This window comes from Poecilia formosa, unplaced genomic scaffold, assembly GCF_000485575.1.
Source record: "Poecilia formosa unplaced genomic scaffold, Poecilia_formosa-5.1.2 Scaffold245, whole genome shotgun sequence".
Taxonomy (NCBI): Eukaryota; Metazoa; Chordata; class Actinopteri; order Cyprinodontiformes; family Poeciliidae; genus Poecilia; species Poecilia formosa.
Genome location: NW_006800184.1, coordinates 713,048 through 732,519, shown reverse-complemented (window position 1 = coordinate 732,519; position 19,472 = coordinate 713,048). Strand labels below are relative to the sequence as shown.

General features: G+C 39.0%; 1 protein-coding gene across 2 annotated transcripts; it reads right to left on the bottom strand.

Annotated features, from left to right (window-relative positions):
• Positions 1-316: 316 nt before the first annotated feature.
• tbc1d22b (TBC1 domain family, member 22B) lies at positions 317-19,417 on the bottom strand. 2 transcript variants are annotated; one of them, XM_007569750.2, is made up of 14 exons: positions 19,113-19,417; positions 15,201-15,257; positions 13,569-13,758; positions 13,299-13,464; positions 11,609-11,776; positions 10,481-10,551; positions 10,136-10,264; positions 9,961-10,026; positions 8,798-8,912; positions 7,313-7,419; positions 7,160-7,235; positions 6,950-7,077; positions 4,553-4,648; positions 317-3,453 (listed from the first exon to the last, which is right to left on the bottom strand). In XM_007569750.2, exons 1-14 carry the CDS (start codon positions 19,166-19,168, stop codon positions 3,325-3,327), a joined length of 1,554 nt encoding a protein of 517 aa, XP_007569812.1. In that variant the 5' UTR covers positions 19,169-19,417; the 3' UTR covers positions 317-3,324. The 2 variants fall into 2 exon arrangements, with proteins under 2 accessions (XP_007569812.1, XP_007569813.1); XM_007569751.2 differs by lacking the exon at positions 15,201-15,257.
• Positions 19,418-19,472: the final 55 nt, after the last annotated feature.

Below are 19,472 nucleotides of genomic sequence, written 5' to 3'. Positions count from 1 at the left end.
TTCACATAGTTTTAAAAAAGAACATATGAACTTTTATTCCATAAAATCTGTTTGAATATTATTTTATACAGGTTTATTATTAATGTGCATCTTTTATTTTAGCTAAAATCATAATATAAACTTTTACACTTTGTGCATTATAACAAAATCCCCATGAAATGCACAAACAGGACATGAATACTTTTAGGCCAATTACTTTATGGTTCGACTCATTAGATCCAACATGCAGACTGTTGAAAGCCTCAAAGGTTTTTGATGAAAACGTTTGTCAAAAAACAGACAAGAAAACTTCACATTCAAAAACAAGACACCGAAATGAATAATAGCAATTAGTTTAATATAAACAAAAAGAATGAATATACAGCAGGAACTGTAATGATTTATTCATTTAAGGCTAAAGCCAGTTCTGACAACCGAAGCGCCTCAAAACATTTTGCGTTGGCCCACAACATATTTGGCTTCATATGTTGAATCCACATCAACGCTTCATCACCCCTAACTAACATTTAGTTCTTCACATCACATTTTTCGAGAACAAATGACATTTAAGTACGTCGGCGTGGATCGAACAACACCGTCATGGTAGTGACAATCAGCGGACTCGCCTGAATGAAGGAATGAATGTGGTTTTAAGGCTACAGGCAAACTGCAACACTCACAAGACATTCAGAGTACTCCATGAAGATGATGAACCTCAGTATTAAACACTAACTGTACCCTAAGTGGTGTAAGACGGAGCCAGATCGTCTTGGGAGTGAAATGAGGTTTAAGTACCGAAACATGCCTAGTCGCACCTTCAACTCTGAAACTCATCAGCTGACTGAATTAAAGTGTGAAATCTTCAGGACTGCAGTCCAATGTTTACACTCCATCAGAGGTTTTCATCCAGACTGGCTCTGGTTCACGAGGATGAAAACAAATGGTCACATAATACAGAGCATTCATGCTGTAAAGCTGTGCCGTTACCACACAGTAAATAGACGAGTGAGAACGTAAATGTTTAAAACGACAACATTGTATGAAACAAACTTGGATCAGAAAAACAAAACAAAACAAAAAAACCCACAAATACAAGTTATAGAACCTTCCAGGAGTACATTGCAAATGTTCAAAACAAAGGCATCATCATGGATGTTCAGCTGCTCTGGGCTGTGTTCAGTAGCAGGTTAAGACTAAACGTCCTTCAGTACCAACAAGCATGAAAAAAAAAACAAACAAAACAACAACACAAAAAAAAACCCAACACTAATTCCGTTTTACGACTGTAGAAATGATTCTTACTGGAGTGGAGAAAAGTTCATCGTGCCAGAACCGAATGAGGAATCACTGGTCTGGGAGGATGCACCGTTATTTTACTACATAGCAAATATAAAGCAGAACACAGACGACTAAATGATTTTAACAGCGGAACATTATGGCTTTTAAAAATATACCTTGAAGCCGTTAAATGACTTTGCTATCAACAGCATATATTTTTAAAATCAAACAGAAGAAACAATTCTGGATTCTGAGTGATTAACATTTCTAAAGCAAGAACAAACGCAGGTTTCTGTTAAAAATAATTTGGAGACCTTAACGACACATTGCATCGTTAAGACGGTGAGATCAATGTGTAGTTTGGCTAAATGTTGGTTGGTTCCCAGTTCGCTGGGTCTCAAAGATATGAAGGCTTCTAAAAGAAAGTATTCAGAAACTAGACTTTACTAGAAGCAATGTGCCTGGAAAACAGAAACTGATCGAGAAAAGAAATTAGGGATGTACCAATTGCAGTTTTCTGGCCGATCATCAATATTTAAAAAGCCTGACCTTCCGATTCAGATTTTGTTTTTCACACTGATGGTGAAGCAGAAATGATGCAGGAAGACAGAAGAGCAGAGAGCAGTGGTCAACTCCACAGGCAATGTATCGCTGGGTACTTTTCTTCTAAAATCAATACATCATAGATTTAGCAATGATGAAGTCATTTCAGGATGACGATAACGCATCTTGTTGCGTAAAAAAAAAAAGGCAGATCAGCTAAATTAACATGCTGGATGTCAAGCCAAAAGAAAATTGAGGGTAAAATAAAAAAGGCTGTGCACAACAAGTCTTTCTCCTGTAACTTTGATCTGCCAGCTGCTCTCTGATGACCTTGATACGAGACGGGAACCCCGTTTTCATACAGACTCCCCATGTTTTTGATTCAGGATTCCACGAGTTCCCTCTACTAGAGCTGAAAAGAAGAAGTGCCGATAATTACAACAATTTCACTCAGCCGTGTTTCCCAAAGCAAAAAATGTTCAGTTTTTCTGTCACATTTGAATTAATTTTCTGGCTACAGATTAAAAATGAATGACCACCATGCAACAAAAGTGATTCCATATTGGTCTGCAGGAGTTATAACTCAGTGGCATCAAGAAGAGTCGACGCATTTCGTTTTTTTTGAAACTAAAATTGGGTAAAACGTCGCATTATGCTTTATTCACAACCACTAAGTTGGGTTAATTTAAAAGTCACCTTAACTAAAAGTTGTACTTTTAGTTAAGGTGACTAACTAAAAGTCTAACTAAAAGTTAAGGTATTATTTAAAATACCTTAACTTTTAGTTAAGGTATTTTAAAAACAAGGTATTGTTTAAGGTAATTATACCTTAAATATAATTTTATACACTGAAAAGGGAAGCTGAACCCTCTAGAAGTTGATCAAAGTGATTCACAGCCAGGAAAGGAGCTGGGTTTTCAGCTTTTAACTAAGCAAACTAAAACATGAAATGAAACTCAGACATTTCTTCTACAATGTAAAAACGGGAAGGTAATTCAGTCCAAACCCAGGATTTAAAAGGCTGATTGTTCCCAGCAGATTTAGTCGGAGGGGAGGGGAGTCGGGGTCTTCGTTGTGCTTCCTATTTAGAACAGTGTCTGACTTAATAAGCTTAAAATGAGGGGGTAAACAAACAGTAGTTGCTTGGTTCTTACAGTGTTTCTTTTGTTTTAGAAAAACAAATATAAAATAGAATCTGCAGATGCCACTTAAAAGGAGGATTTCACAAACATTCACCATCCTTTAAAATGCCAGCATGTTTTTCTGAGGAGGAAAAACTAAATACATGTGGTTGATATACTGTAACAGTCTGCTGATGCAGTGCAGCACGTCGTCTACTGCATGTAGTCCAGGAAATTCGCCGGAGCTTCATGGCTCCGCTCAAAAATCCGAAAATCACGGCGAGACTCTGCAAACTTCATCTTCACAGCATAAAGTTAAGTTTATCCCACCGTCGGTCTGATCAGGGTTGCACCAAAAATACTGCTCAGGTCCTCGCAGTCACAGGCGCGTTTGATTCGTTGCCTATCTCTTGTAATGGTTGGGGGCGTCCGCAAACATGTACTTGAGTCTGTAGGCTTCGGCCAGGAGGAGACCCACTTCCTCATTTCCCCAGTGGATGGTTGGGAGGTTCTGTAGAAGCATCAGGAGGCTCTGAAGGAAAGAGACAAATTATGTGCTGACATATGGAGGGAAATGCAGCGTGGAGAAGACGCCCTGTCGACCCAACATGCGTCTTTGTGATAAAGTTGGCAAGAATTTATAAATCTTTAATCGTGTAAATTAAAGATTTATATGCAGACAGACGGGAAATAAAGAACGTAATCTTCTTGTCAGGAAATATGAGGATGTGCAGCCGGACGTGGATGAGCCTCAACGACAAAATATTAAGCCGAACAAATGAAGTCGTCGTAAACAACTTACTGGTGCTTAGAGCAGAGATGCATGTACGTCTGTGCAGCATGGATTTGTGACGGATCTTTGCGTTTCCATTACAAATGTGTGCAAAACTTTGATATGCCGCCCATGTTGAAAAAAGTAAATTTTACAATTGTGGTGTTTTTCCATTAAATAAGAAATTAAATTAAAATCACACGCGAGTAAGTTTGTTCATGATAAACGTCATTACATTTGTTGCTGCCATGATTTTTAAACAGCTACTTGAGATGTATAAAAGTATTTCCATTACAGTTTTGCAAAATAAATCTATTTTGAAACGTATAAAACAAAACAAAACAAAAAAACTTTATCCCAGCTTAAAAACTTTTTCTAAACTGGTGTGTTTCCATCCAGCAAATTTATTTTCGCACTTTCAATTTTTGCAATTCGATGGTTAATGGAAACACAGATATTAAAGGAGCACTGGTTCGGTGTCAGAAGATGGAACAAACACTTGGACCTTGGTGGGGGATAAAATTATTTTTAACACAGTGAGATGGATGATGGTCGTTTTAAAATAGATTACCAAATATCAATACATAATTATTAGAATTAGAACCAAATTTTGAGGAATGTAATAGGCGGAACTTAGAAGTGAATTTCATAGCAGATCTTTGAATAATCACTCTATGCTAGCAAGCTATTAGCTAACTAGCAAGTTCAGAGACGTTAGAGTAACAGGATGTTTTACCATTTCTCGTTTTTCAAGAGTCTTTTCAAAAATAAATATGAGGAAAGTTTCTTCAAATAATTTCTTTTAAATCATCTGTTTTTTGCATCGTCGTTAAATAAAATCAAAGACTCCCATCAATACCTGAAAGTCAACCATGCAGAGGATTTCTTTGCGCCACTCGATGAGAAATGCAGCACACACATACAGGTGGAAGTGGGAGAAACCTTCAGCTTCAGCCTGTGGAAAGTACAAACACAGCAGATTGTTACAACACACCTTTACCCAGAAGTCTTTGCTGCAACACCTGGAGATAAATCGGGAGGAATTACAGACTTAAGGTCCTTCGGTGAACAAAGGACCAAAAACATTTGTCTTTGAATAATCACTTTATGCAATGAGTAATTCTCAAAGAATCTCTCCCATAGAAAAGTGAGTATGCAGTACTGTATACTGAGTTCTGTCAGACTATCAAATATTAGCTATGGAAAAAATTAACCCCATCTCTGAAATGCAGTGTTTGAGTTCACTCCTTCATTGGCTTTGGTTTAAACCAGGACAAAGTGAGCTGCAGGATAGACTGATATTCATATAAAGTGGAGTAAAATAACGTCTCCTAGGATACACATGATTTAAAACAACAAAGATCGAGTTGGTTTTATTCCATACAGTTTATCAGCTGTAGTTCTAGAACAAGTTTGGGACTGATACAGATATTATTGGGATCAGTGCATTTCTAACAACATGCAGCAGCCTTCTTTCAGCCAGCTGAACAGCAGTGTACAGAATGTATTCATTGCTATCCGAATGCAATCAGTTCATTCAAGGCCAAAAGTTGTGCGAATGAGGTCTCCATTTTAATCAGCTGATTTTCCACCTCAGAACCAAAAGTGTTTGGGTTTAACTAGTCGGTCCGGTTGTGCATATGTTTATTCACAATATGAGGCAAATCGGAATCATCAGGCAAAGAGACAAACATCCCTGTCCAATCGGCTGCCAGGCTCATCTGATGCAGATCCCAGACGTGAGTGTGTGTCTACAAAGATAGCAACACTCCAATACAAAGGCCGGTGCCAAACACATAGCAGATACAGAGGGGGAAAAAAAACTGGATCATGAGTAGAAACAGAAGAACATTTACCTCTTAGGAACCATAATCACAAAAACTAATTTGGTATATGGGTGAGAAATAATAGCATTTTTTCTTTATAGTTCTTTTCTTCGTTTTCCCTCTAAGCAGATCGTGTGTAAACCAGCGAATCATCACCCTCTTAAAGGCTGGAGTGAAAACTAGATCTCTAAATGGTAAGCTGAGGTTCAGCTCAGCTAAAAATAAAAATTAGGCGTGTTTGCTTATCTGTAAGCTCCATGAAGGTCCATTCACTGGGGCAGAGCTATGCCAAGACTTTTAATTGGTTGGCCTAACACTTTATCAAGAAAAAAGAAAAAGATTAATATGACGTCAAGAGCAAGAAGCTGATAGGAGTTGAGAAATGTACCAGATCATTTTCAGTTGGATTTCATTATTTATTTATTTTTTTTCCAGTTTATTAGTTTTCTACCAACACCAGATCAGTGACTGTCCAGGAGCATGTCCAAGGCTGGGGCACACATTTATGTCTTAAGACCATTAGTGTGAAATCCTCAGTTGGTTAGAGCAGAGGAGGCAGCTCTAACACTGATTGGATTTCTGCATGTTCTAGATCAGAGTTTTCCTGTCCTGACCGACAGGCCTGCCCGTCACTGCTGTGATCGTGACCAAATCTAAAAATGTTCCTCACCGTGTTAACAGGTTCTGTGATTGTTCTATAAATGAACTGCTCTGAAGCAGGAAGACGAGTAAAACCCAACGGACGGGGAGTCTACGCCTCCATCACCACTAGAGATGCATCCATCCAATATCAATATCTGCATCGGTCCTGATGATGAAAACAATTCCAGACAGGGTATCGCTGACAATGTGCCTGACCAATAAGGGCGGATCTATTCAGTTTAATTCTATACTTTGTGCTCTGAGTGACGTCATGCTTTATTTATTTCACATTATAACTAGTAATGTAAACAATTGCACTTTCTGAACCAATTGAAAGATGGTTTGTTGCAGTTTATTTTTTACATGTTTGACCAACGTAGTCAACCTGTTGTTTTTAATCCGTTTCAGTTTCTTTATTATTTGTTTTACATTGGATGTTATGTTATTTTATTATGTTAAAGTTGTGATGTTTTTACACGTTTGACAAAGCTTGTGAAGCTATTGGTGTATGCAAGTGTGCTGCACTGGTGCAGAGTTATCAATACATCTGTAATTCAGTACATTTATGTCTGTGTTTAAAAAAAAAAAAAAAAGAAAAGTTTTAAGTAAATTCAGCTGTTTTCCTGCATCGGAATTGGCATCTGCATCGGTAGTGAAAATAGTGGATCGCTGCTTCCCTAATCACTGCTGGCACAGATTTCCTTCGTGCATGAGCACGGTGAGGAATACTGTGAGGAATACTGTGAGGAAGACCTGAATATCTAAATATCTGAAGGAGAGAACTCCACCTGGTAGGTGTCCCACAGACGAATGGTACAACGAAGTGGCAGCTCCCTCATCAGCAGGTTGTTCATCCATCGAAACGCAAACTGCAGGTACTCCACCTCGTATTTCTTGAAATGATTGTGAATATCCACTGAAGACAGACAATAAACAATTTAAAAAAAAAAGATTTCTCATGATTTCTGTTGGACTGAACAATTCGCTCATCTCCTCACCATCTATCCGGCTGACCAGCTCCTCCAGCGCCTTCACCTTGTTCTGGATTCCAGGCTGGGCGAAGGTGTAGTTGTCCTGGAAGGTGGGCCATGTTATTTGACAGGAACACAGACAGACGACCTGCAGCCTGAGAGCCCAGCGTGCGTCCTCACCTGTATGCCGTCCAGCAGCTTGCTCATGCACCAGAAGCTGTCGGCCTCGATGTTCCTTTGGGTCTCCAGAGGCAGAGCCGCCACGTCAAAGTTCTCCACATCTTCCGCTAGGATGAGAACGAAAAAAATGAAAAGATTTCTTGTACAGTAGCAAGATTGTAAAAGGAATCAGCTCATTTTCAGCTTGACAATTCAACAGTGCTTATTGGTCCCCCAAAACCCGATGAAACGCCGGAAAAGTCTACGTCATGCTGCTGGCACTTAGCGACGACTCGTAGGCGGAAGCGACGGCGCCGCCCAACACAAACAACGACCCGGTCGGAACACGGCGCACTAAATAATAGAAGATAATTTAACGAAGCTTCGAGGCAGATCAATTTTCCTCAAGGAATTTTAATAATCGAGGTAGTAGAATCATTTGAGGAATCGTTACAGCCCTTATTGTTTATTTAAACTGGACCCTATAAAATCTATTTTATGCTTTTCAAAATTCCATTTCATGCTTTCATATTCCAATTTCATTATTCTGATTTCCTTTTTTTTTTTTCTTCCATTTTAACTGCATTTAAATCAGCACAATTATTGTGCGAATGAAAACAATCCAGTTTCAGAAATATAACAGACTGCTGTGGTCAACAGAACATTTATTTACAAGGTGTTAAATAATTGTTTCCCCTCATTTCTTTGAAGAACTCAAACACTGAATGTTGTTTTTAGCATAAAAAGGAAAATCTCCCTTTTCAAAATGCTTTGGAGTTGAACTGAATACCAAAGTACTTATCATATTAAAAAAAACTTCCATAATGATCAGGATGTTTGTTCATTTTTATTTCTTCCAACTTCCCTGAAGTAATGACTGTCTGTGTTTTGGCGTTCAGCCTTCATGTTCCTGCGACTGCATGGGCACAGGTCATTCGAGCAACACTTTTAGCTGATAACGTGAAGAGTTAGGAAGTGCGCTTTTATCAGCTTGAGCTTTCGGGCAGAGCATGCTGACTTTGGGAACGTTTAAGCATTTTGGACATCTCAGGATTAAATCTCTCTCGAGAGCCAAAATGCAATTTGCCTTGAAAAAGAGATACATTTTATATAAACGTATTAAATGAAACATATTTTGAAAAGTAAATAAGACACACATTAACTAAAGAGAAGGGAGGAGACTGAAGAGGACTTTTATTTATATAGATGGACTAAATTGAACATATTTTGGAAAACTAAGTATATAAAGTCAAAGCTATTTCTGTTTTCAGATTTCAGATCAAAATGGATCAAATTTTTCCAAAAGAAAAAAAAAAAGCTTTTGTAGAATGAGGCCAGCAATGTACAAGGAGAAACTTCAACACCCTAAATACAAGAGAAACTAGAAGCATCTAAAGTCCAGACATGCAAATCGAAGTTTTGCAAAAACAGAAAATTCATCACTCAGATCAGGGCATCTCTGTATTTTAAAAAACATATTATTCTCATGAGCATAAATGAACTTACTGACAAACTCGGACAAGAAGACGACAAAAAAAGGTGTGACCAAGTCATTGATGCCTTGGACGTATCCGCTGGCTGGATGACGGATGGCCCAGATAAACAGAATCCGCTCAAATACCTGAAGACAAAATGACAAAACTCTGTTTTAAAGGAACAACATGCTGTGCAGAACAGAATCCTGTGTCCTGTTTTCACTTTGCTGTTGCAATTTTGTAGCCGTTTCTCAGGGCTGAGTTTGTTGCTACATCCCAAACATTCAACCCGAGTCTAAATTTGACTGTTGAAACAGTCAAATTTAGACTCATTATCTACAAAGTTTTGTACAAGTCTTTAAAAGTTTTGATTGTAGCTTCATAAAACGAGATTTGAGGAACAGAATAAGCTCAGTCAAGCTTCGTCTCAAAGTGAACTTCCTCTTTTTCTCCTCAGTGACTCAGCAACACAATATTTCACCAACTTCCCCCAGTTATAATGTTTTTTAGTAGTATTAGGTCTTGTCATCTGGTAATTTGAAGTGTTATTGATTTTTGATGTGTGAAGCTGATACTTCCAGTCTGATGAGTACGATTGTGAAAGCAAGCAAGACAAAAATGACCAATGTTAAAAGTCTTCATCAAATATGTATTATGTGTTACATTCCTAAGAGGAGCAAAGAAACTGCTGCAAAGTGAATTAGTTGTGTCCTCGGTTTACTCAGAAAGCTTTCAGAGCTCTACAGTTATCCAGGCTCTAAGTTCATGAACATTTACTGTAAATCTGCAGTACAGATTCAATTGTTATAAAGTTGGACTGAGTTTGAAATGAGTTAGTTTAAAAATGTCTATAATACAAAATAAAGGTATTTTAATTTTTATATACAGTATATATAGATTTACTTTTCAGCTGTAAAAGCTGAATATATTCAGAATACACATGCATACATTTACATTTTCTTGACAAAATGTCACAAACACATGTAAATGTAGAAAAAAAAATGAAACCACCAACTTATTATAGAACATATAAGTAAATTGTGTAGATGTAGTTTTGTTAAACTGAAATGAAACTTTTTTTTAAGCCTTTATCTTTTTCAGGTAGCAGAGCCAGGAGAGTTTTTGTCCTGTAGTACCACTGATGTAGAGCTGGACCTTAAACTCTCTGGCCACTGGATTTCTACTGGACCTCACCTCTTGGACTGCAGGCTGCTGGAACAAAGGGATGAGCGGGTTGGTTCTTGGAATGTCAATGTGGATCTGCCAGGAACAAATAATGAAACTTAGGCGACGGTAGATAATCGCAGCGTTTCTAATTCATTTGAAGCGATAACATAATGCTTCCACACCACACAGATGAGATCTTTACCTGTCTGTATGTGTCTTTATAGTGCTCATCTGTTCTGGAGTGATAGTATTGCTCTATGAACCCAAAATACTCCTCTCTCTTTCTCTTCAGGACCAGCTCTCTGCGCTCCTTGTTGGCCGGCAGGTAACCCTGAGAGGAGCGAGAACAGAAAAGAAACTTTTTTTCCCGGGGAACAGAACAAGCTGGCCAAGGGAGATAAGAGCAGTGGGAAGATAAGGCTGCTGCTGAAACGCACAGCTGCTGACACCAAACGAACAGGAATGGAAAAACTAAACAAAAAATGAAGCCCTTAGTACTGAATTGTGAGTTATGTGATGTTGCAAAACTGAAGGTCGTAAGCCTTACAGAGAGTAGCCTCCACGTGATTGGTCGGACTTCTCTTGGTATTCCCGACCAGCTGTGCTTCCGCAGTTCTTCTGTGATGGCAGAAAGCAAAACAGGCCAATCAGATCAAAGCTCGGTTTCACATTAAGTCCAGAGAGCGGCTGCTTCAGCTGGCTGCAGGTCAGAGGGAGCTATATTCAATTCCTTTTCTTGAACAATTTTCATTAAGGACTTATTAAAGTTTTCCTCACAGACGCTGGATGATATGTGGAACTTTTATCTTCCCGTTTGATTCAACTTTAGGGTCTATCTGGAGGAGAGATTACAAAGTTTTGCAATAATTGTCAGAGTTCAAGATGTATTTAGTGTGAAGCTCCTGACCTGCAGTCACTGAAGGTTCCACTCAGACTGGGAACAGCAGCATTCTGGGAGCTTCTAAGAGGCCATTTAACGACCACAAATAAATCCAACGACTGATCCACTGGATGGATGATATTTTCCATAGTGCAAAGTTATGGTAAACATAATTATATTTTAGTTGAGTGTTTACCTGTCTTAAAAAAAATTATAAACCACATTAAAAACAGTAAGGGTGCACTGATTGCAGTTTTCTGGCCGATCGCCAATTACAGATCTTTAAAAAATCATAACCTATCAATTCCAATTTTGCCTAGTATTGATTTTTTTTTTGTCTGAAATTTTACTAAATATAGTAAGAAAGTTGCTGAGTTGGCAATAGTGGGGCGATTATTGTTAACTGCAAACATTCAGACTTGACCTGTTGGGTGGGTCGGTCAGTCAAACAGCTCTCACGGCAGAGCAAAAGAGGACAGTGGTTGATTTTTAGACATTTGTGAAGGTAGGTAAGATCAGTAAGTATCGGCTGATCTCCCAAAATTAAGGAATCTGGCGCCAATTTAACAGTGCACTCCTCAAAACAACAGAATAAAATGTATATTTCCAACGAATCAAAACCTCAATATTACACAATAACGCTTTTGAAGTTTATCCCACTGCATTTTCTTATTTGGGTGGAACAAAAACACCATGTGTGATTTCTGGACAGGCTTTACAGAACAGATGGGGCATCGCTGAGCATGTGGAGCTGAGTAAGGCGGCACGCAAACGTCTTTCCCTCTTCAACAGTACCTAGGTCAGTGTTGGGACTGGCCAGCAGCTGCTTGAATTTATCCAGCCGGCTTTTCTCCCGCACCGTCATGGGTGGAGCCCCTGACGCGTTCTGATCTGAGATACGAGCCACCAGAGGGATGATGGGACGCACTGGGAGAGACTGCTGCTTCTGCAGTGAGGAGCGGACTGAGGAAAGAAAACAACAAACAAACAAAAATGAATATCGGTAAAATTCTCTTCAGATAAAAGAACACAGTAACTGAACAACCACTGTGTTTTGGTTTTATGACTTAAAATAAGATCAAAGGATTAATTCGCAAGAGCCTGAATATTCAGCATCCAGGTGACGTCTGAGCAGAGGTCCAGGTGTTCGGTGAACAGCACATAACTATTCATGTGGCAGATGCTCCTCAACGTGAAGCTGTGCATTATTCAAGATATTCACCCAGCAACCCACAATGTGCCTGCAGGTCACAACACTAACACACTACTGTGCAAAAAGTTTCAATCCACATATTCTATTGATGTAGATTTCAAAGCAGAGGGGAAAAAAAGTACATACCTTCATAGAAACATTTACACAGTACGACATACAGTACCTTGGAAAAGTATTCCCAGCTCTTATACTCTCACCTTTATATTCATGCTCAAGAAAAACACAAACTTTAATCTATTTTAACACAACATCTGTGCTAAGATGTGTTCAGGATCAAATTTTGAAATGGCTCCGTTGGGTTTGGTGACATATTGTCATCTGGGAAGGTGTTGGAGTGGTTTCCTGTCTACAATCACCAAACACTCAGGTACTGCAGTCGAAACCTGGGTATGTGGGAGATCAGTCAGTAATTCAGAGATCAAGGCTAAAACATCACGAACAATGGAGATCATTCACACCTATAGCGCTCTACAAGGTCATATGCAGCCATGTGTCTCAGCAGGGGTTGGCACTACTACTTAAAAAATTAGTTTTGCCAACATTAAGCGGTACACCAACATGGTATTTAGCAGAAGCTCCTGCTAACGCACTGTTGACATTATTTTGACATGACTTTATTTTATATTTATTTCTTGTTTGAAATAAAGTTATTAGAGGAAAAGAAAAGAGAGAACAAGAGGAAAGGAAACTGAACTGCTGCACCCACTTGAAAATAAGAGCATGAATATAAATGTCCAAGAAGAAATAACAGCCAAAACGTCAACATAGATGTCGAACTTTATTCAGCTGAAAGTTTATTTATTGGAATTAACTGATTGATTCCTTCATACTTTTTGAAAGATGCTTTGTTATTTATGTCTTACCCAAGACATATTTGTCTTGGGTATAAAAGCTTATACCCATATAAGACATATTTGTCTTGGGTAAGCTTTTATATTTAGACTCCAAGTCACTAAAAACCTGATTTGTTACCCAGTTTTGTAAATCAATTTGGACTTTCTTTTTTTTTGTCAGAGAACATTTCCAATGATTAACAGCATACCAGCAGCAAAAGAAAACTCCTCAAACACCTCCGGTATTTAGTGGTTGTGTCTGTGGACTGGGACGCGTCGTGTCAGGCATATATTTAAGTCCCCATAATCTCTACAGACCTACCTGCAGTGTTAAGTCCCTTCTAACAAAGTCCATAATTAGCTTCAGCATGAATCACAGCAGAGGCATCTGAGGAACTCTTTAAGCAGAATGAATTGCTGCACGATATTTACAACGCACCTGAGGTCGTGTTGAGATCTGCGTCACTACTAGACTTCACAAATTTGCCGTTGACACGCTCACACTCCGAGCCGTCATCCCTTTGGGAGTTGTGACCCTCGTCCCTGGGTGGAGTCAGTATGTGAGGCAACACAGGCTCCGTTTCACCCGTCTGATGCCGCAGTTGCTAAGTGGACGCAGAAACAAACAAAACACACCTGGATGAGAATCTCTCACTGTTCCAGACCAGCCTGCAGTTTTTCAGTGAGAAACAGGAGAACTTGTGGATACCTGGTTGTGCACAGACGTCAAGTCCTGGCCTGAAGGCGTAAAGGAAGCTGAGAAGGGTGTCCCGCAGAAGTTGTCATCCTCCTCATCGTCAATGTCCCAAGCATCGTTTGTGCTGCAAGCAAATTCGTGGAAGCTGCAAGCTTTTTTAGACTTAAGGTTGTTGAATTTTGGCTTTGTGTCTTTTGGGTACCTGCAGGTTGGAATAATGAACAAACAGGAAATGAAAAAACGATGTAAGACCTGGTAGATCCCATTGATGGATGAATTTGTGTTTAGGGGGTAGGAGTTTATAAGTTCTCACTTCTTCCTACCCCATTTTGAGCATGATATGTTAACTGAAACAAAAAATCTGTATTTTCTCTTCTTTTTTATGCACTTCTTGTTACTGGGCACTATTTTATTTTTATATTTGTATCATGTTCGAATAAAATTTCATTTCATTTCATTTCATTTCAATTTTGATTTATACTAAATTTTGGAATAATGTCTAATGAACCAAGGAATCAGCTGGTGAGGGGAAAATCAGACCATCTTTTTGGCTTACCAGCCCTGTTTAGTTATCGACTGACTGGAATCTAAAAAAATAATCAAAAAAAAAACTCTTGGCAAAGACACTACAAGTACATACTAGGGCCAGACTAAAATATATTTTTTTCTAAAATTATGAGATTAAAGTGATTTTATTTATGACACAAAAGTCCTAATATTAGTAAAATAAAGGTAAACGGTAAAATATTACCAGATGAAAGTCGGCAAAGCACAAGAAAAACAGTTTTAACAAGAGCAAAGCTTTTATAGTCATCGAGCTGTAATGTGACCAGATCGTCAAGTCTGTGGTTCACTCAGAATAGACTCAGTCGTTGCTCAATCCTTTCAAATTCCTGCAGATAATAATTTGATGCTGATGTGTTAAAAGATTAAGTATGTCCTATTTGTAAAACCGAAACCAAAGTACTACTTCATAACGTGCTCTTCATTTTAATCTTTCATCTTTCATGAAGGAGTGATCATAAAATTACTACTTCATTCTTCTAGTATTATGACTTTCTGATTACATGAATTTATTCTCATTAATTTGACTTTATTGTTGTATGACTTCTCGTATTATTATGACCTTATTCTGGTCATGTTATGACTTTATTCTCCAATTATTCCAACTTTTCCCACGTACTATTACGACGTATTCCCGTAATATTATTACCATAACAGCTCATGGCTGAAAGCCTAAAAAGAAATATTCTGCACTCTGCTTAATCATTGACATTAAAGAGAATTTGGAGTTGGCTCTAATCTTTATTTTTCCCTTGGAGTATTAAAAAAAAAAAAAAGAAAGAAAAGAAAAGAAAATAACAGAAAAAAAAAAAAAAAGAAAAGAAAAAAAAATAACAGATCTGAATTAAGAAAAAAAAATCTAATTGATGCATCTTAAAATAATGCAATAAAGAAAAAGAAACATGAAATACCGGTTCCAAAAGCAGAACTAAAGCAAAATGTAGTAATTGGGTCACGGTTTCACAGCATGCAGTACACAAATGTACTCAAAACATGGAACGACTGCAAAGACCAGTAAAAAGGGCAAATTAAATGTGTCCACGTGGCATGCAGCAGCCCAGGCGTGCACTGAGCACTTACGTGCGTCGCAAACGGGGATCGAGAGGTGGATGCTGTGCTCCATAAACTGGCTGCACGCTGTGGATGATAATGTAAAAATGCAGTCACCTCGACGTGGAAAAACACTTGTAGCTAACCTGAGGGTAAGTGTTCACATCCATCGTTTAATGATTGCTCAGAAGAATGCTGGCGGTGGCACAAACTGTCCTTCATGGCTTTTATTCCCCCCCCCAAAAGCTCATTTATTATCTCAATTGTTCTAAATATATTCTATGTTCTAAATATATATTTGCTTTTCCCACTCATATGTGAGAATTAAATCAGGAAGCGAACAAAGTTGGGAAGAAGAGCCAACATCAGCGGTTTCCACAGTTGGGTTTGAGACCCCATCTGCTGTCAGGTGTAATATCGAAGTCGGAGGTCTTCTTCAAAAACCATCTTCAATGACAAAAATGACAATTTGTTTTCTATAAATGTTGAAAAAGATAAAAAAAGCACAACAGTATAAATAGAAGCATCCTACTGACCAACATACTGGCTGTTGGCCCCGATTGTTTTCTCATTGTAGCACTTTTTAACTACGGTAACTTCGTAAGAGTGTTTACATAGCAACCAGGAGTCAGGGTCACTGAACTCTCCCATTTTCATTTTGTGACTCAGAAGCTGAAAACTTTAGGAAGCTCTGGCCTACATGCTTCTGTCTTATTTCATTTTTCTACATATATGTAATGATATTTTTTTGATGCTTGGGATATTCCTCTGAAGGTATTTTTAATTTTGAGTGACAGGTTCAAAGCCAGAAAGTGTTGTGTAAAATAATGTTTGTTTAGTTTCAGTATTTTTGTTGACCACTCTTTCCTCTGAGTCAGACTGTAGTTCTGCAGTAAACAGAAGTAGCCGACAGCTTGCAGGGCGGCCATGTTGTTCCCCTCCCTGTGGTGGGCAGTATGTTCCGCAGACAGCACAAACTTAAAGCTCAGCTTTCTATTTCCCTTCCAACTCTCTGGCAACCGGGAGCAAACAAGGAAAAGTCACAATTCCCACTTCATCCTTTGTTTCTTCAAAGAAATCCAAAGAAATGTGGCCCCCCTCTTTAACCCCGTAGTGCCTTATAAAACTCTCCACGACTCTTAAATCAAGGGTGTCCAAAATCTGGCTTGGGGGATATTTGCCACCCTTGTAGTGATTCTGGGCAACCCTCGATCGCAACACAAAACTGGCATAAACTTGGTTTCCCAGCTCAAGGTAGGAGGTTAAAAAAAAACTAAAGAATTTTAATCAAATTCCAAAAAAAGATGCATACGTATTAAAGTCTTCTAAAAATGAAATGTACAATACAAAGTACTCATTCTTCAACAACCATGTTTTATCACTTTTATGTTAAATTAATATAAAAATGGGTCTGGCTCTGGACTAAACCTGGCTAAATAAAATTATGAAATGAAAATCACAGGAAGTCTTGTTGCAGTTTGCCACAAGCCCTGTAGGGGACATAACAAGGTATAAAAACACAATTATCCCTTCTGCTAGAAAACAACAACATGACCACGAAAGACTGATCTGACTGGCAGCGTTTTATTGGAATAGCTTACAGTAAGCCTTGTGGCTGGGAACTGGAGCTGCTGGTTATCTGGCAGTGCCAGAGTCTGTTGTTTACAACTGTCAAGCTGACTTTATCAGCAGCAGCAGCGAGGACAGGGAGCGAGCGCAACCCCCCCAGTCTTCCTGTTCAAACATCTGTTGGTGTCCAACCTCCATGGTTAGATCCGTCTGTGGGACAGAGAGAGAGAGTCACGCCCTCTCCTTGGTAATCTTCTCCTCTCGGGTTTCCCAAACAGACTCGGCTCCCGTTTTCTTCCTGCCCCGCCCTCTGACAGTTGAAACCAACACATCAGCTCATCAGTCAGTCATAAAAACATGCAGCTCAATGTAGGTGAAACACACAGCTCAGCTCTTCTTAACGAGGTCCAATGAGTCCTGATTGCTGCGTGTGCCAGAGGAACTGCAGGTAGAACCTTAGTGGGTGGTTGTGATGTTTGCTGGTTCCAACTGTAAGGCTTATATTTGAGATGACCAATGAAAAACGCAGCAACGAATCGGACGCACGTCCATTTATATTTTGAATAATTCTTTGATTTATTTATTTTTTTAAGAAAAAGCCAGGTAATTTAAGTTTCACAATTTTATGCACATACGTATTTTTGTTTAAATAAATGGTGAACCGATCGGCCGGCCGGTTTATTGGCATTGATTTCCCTAATGTTGGGAGATCAGCCGATACTTCCATGTGAAGCCAAACTTTTCCTCCAATCTTTATCTATCTGATAAAAAAACAAAACAAAAAAAAACCAAATCAATCACTGTCCTCTTTTGCTCTGCTGTGAGAGCGGTCTCACTGACGGACCTGCCCACCGGGTCATGTCTGCATATCTGCAGTTACTAATAACGACTCCACTGTTACCAATTCAGCAACATTTCAGACAAAAAAAAGAATTGGTTTTAACCAAAATTGGAGTCGGCAAGTCATACTTTGTAAAGATCGGTACTTGGCCAGAAAACTGCAATTGTTGCACCCCTGGTTAAAATATAAATTGATTCCATTTGTTTATACCCAAATATCTCTAACAAAAATCACACAATTATCTTTACTATAGTAAAATCCAGTCCCTCCAGTTGTTCTTGATTTCTGCAATCGTGGAAATTCACGCAAAATCAGCAAATCCCTACGTATTTTCATGCTACTGCAACATTGTAAGTAATTTTGAGAATTTGAGAATTCATTAGCAAAAACATGAGTTTAAAGTGATCCTAACTCCCACCTGTGACAGTATTTCTTACTTCTTGCCACACTTCTGCCTCAGCCTTACTTGTCAAACCATAGTCCATTTATCTAACAAAAAAAAAAAATCATCACATTTACCATCATATGCAAGCGTGGGAAGAAATTATTTTGTGTAACTCACGATAATATACTTTTGGAAGAGGTTTATTGAAGAAAAACTATGCAGAAATATTTATTCTTGCCATAAAGCTGGGGTCAAATTGGGGTCAAACTGGCAGATTTAGAATTAAATTAATTTTTAGCTATTTATTTATTTTTTTACCAACATGTTTCTTCTCACTAATAGTGAAAAGATTTTAGAGTCTGGCAAACAATTTGTGGTGGCTGACAGACAGTGTAGGAGCCTTCTTTCAGCCAGCTGACAAGCAGTGCATAGCAACATTTATGGAGGGACACAAAATCACAACAGTATAAAGGAAATTTGTTGCAATTTTTAAACTGTAACTTTTTAAAACTTAGTATTGATGCTGGCAATCGGCATGTGGCTAAATCAGCCTGTGACTAAATGTTTTAAATGCCCATCGTCTGCTGTGTTTGTTTCTACAAAGAAATCACTTACACACAAAGCTATAACTCGTAATGATAATTGGGGGGAGGGGGTTAAAAAAGAGCTTAAAGCGTTATTTCACTTCATGACCCTAAATGGAGGCTCGCTGAACTCCAGTTTAAAGCGGCATTTATAAATGAGGGTGAATGGAGTCCATTGTGTTGCAGCAGCTGTCAGCACAGACCCAGGAAGCATACGGCGGGCGGATGGTGACAGATGACACCCCCACTTTAACACAAACCGCAGAGAATAAAGTGATGGAGCTCAGTCATCTTTTGGCTGACAGCACAATCAAATGAAACCTCTCTGACGTGCTACAGCAGATTGACTAGAAACGAGAATAATTTGCGCATTTAACTATAATTACTTCAGGCAGTTACGTCAACCGTTTAATGTCAACCAAGGATTCTGTTCCCACACATATTGAGCTTCTCTCATTGTGCGCCAAACACGACTTTCCTGTAGATTTTCCTGGCTACAATAGTCCGGCCGAAAAGTTAGCACTGGAAGGCAGCTATGTTTTGATAAGAATGAGACAACCAACCTTCCGGGAACCTTAGTGTTTCTCCTCCAGAAATTGATCCTGTTGTCGGTGGCCATACTCGGATAGCACAACCCCCTTCAGCCCAACACCGAGCCCGGCTCCGCGTACCATGAAAGCGCAATAGGGCAAAGGGGAAGGGACGGCTTCCGTGTTTCACAGCGCAGCCCCGCTCAGCTCTCTGTGGAGAGTTCAAATGATCCGGAGATAAGGTGATATCTATCGTTCTGCTGCGAGGATGAGCAAAGCGGCTCACTGGAAGCCGCCATCTTGGGGAGCAACGGTCGAAGCGCGTGATTGGCTCGAGGGTCGAACAGGTGCGGTGAAGGTGGCCAATAGCAGCAGATGTTGTGCTGGGAAAAG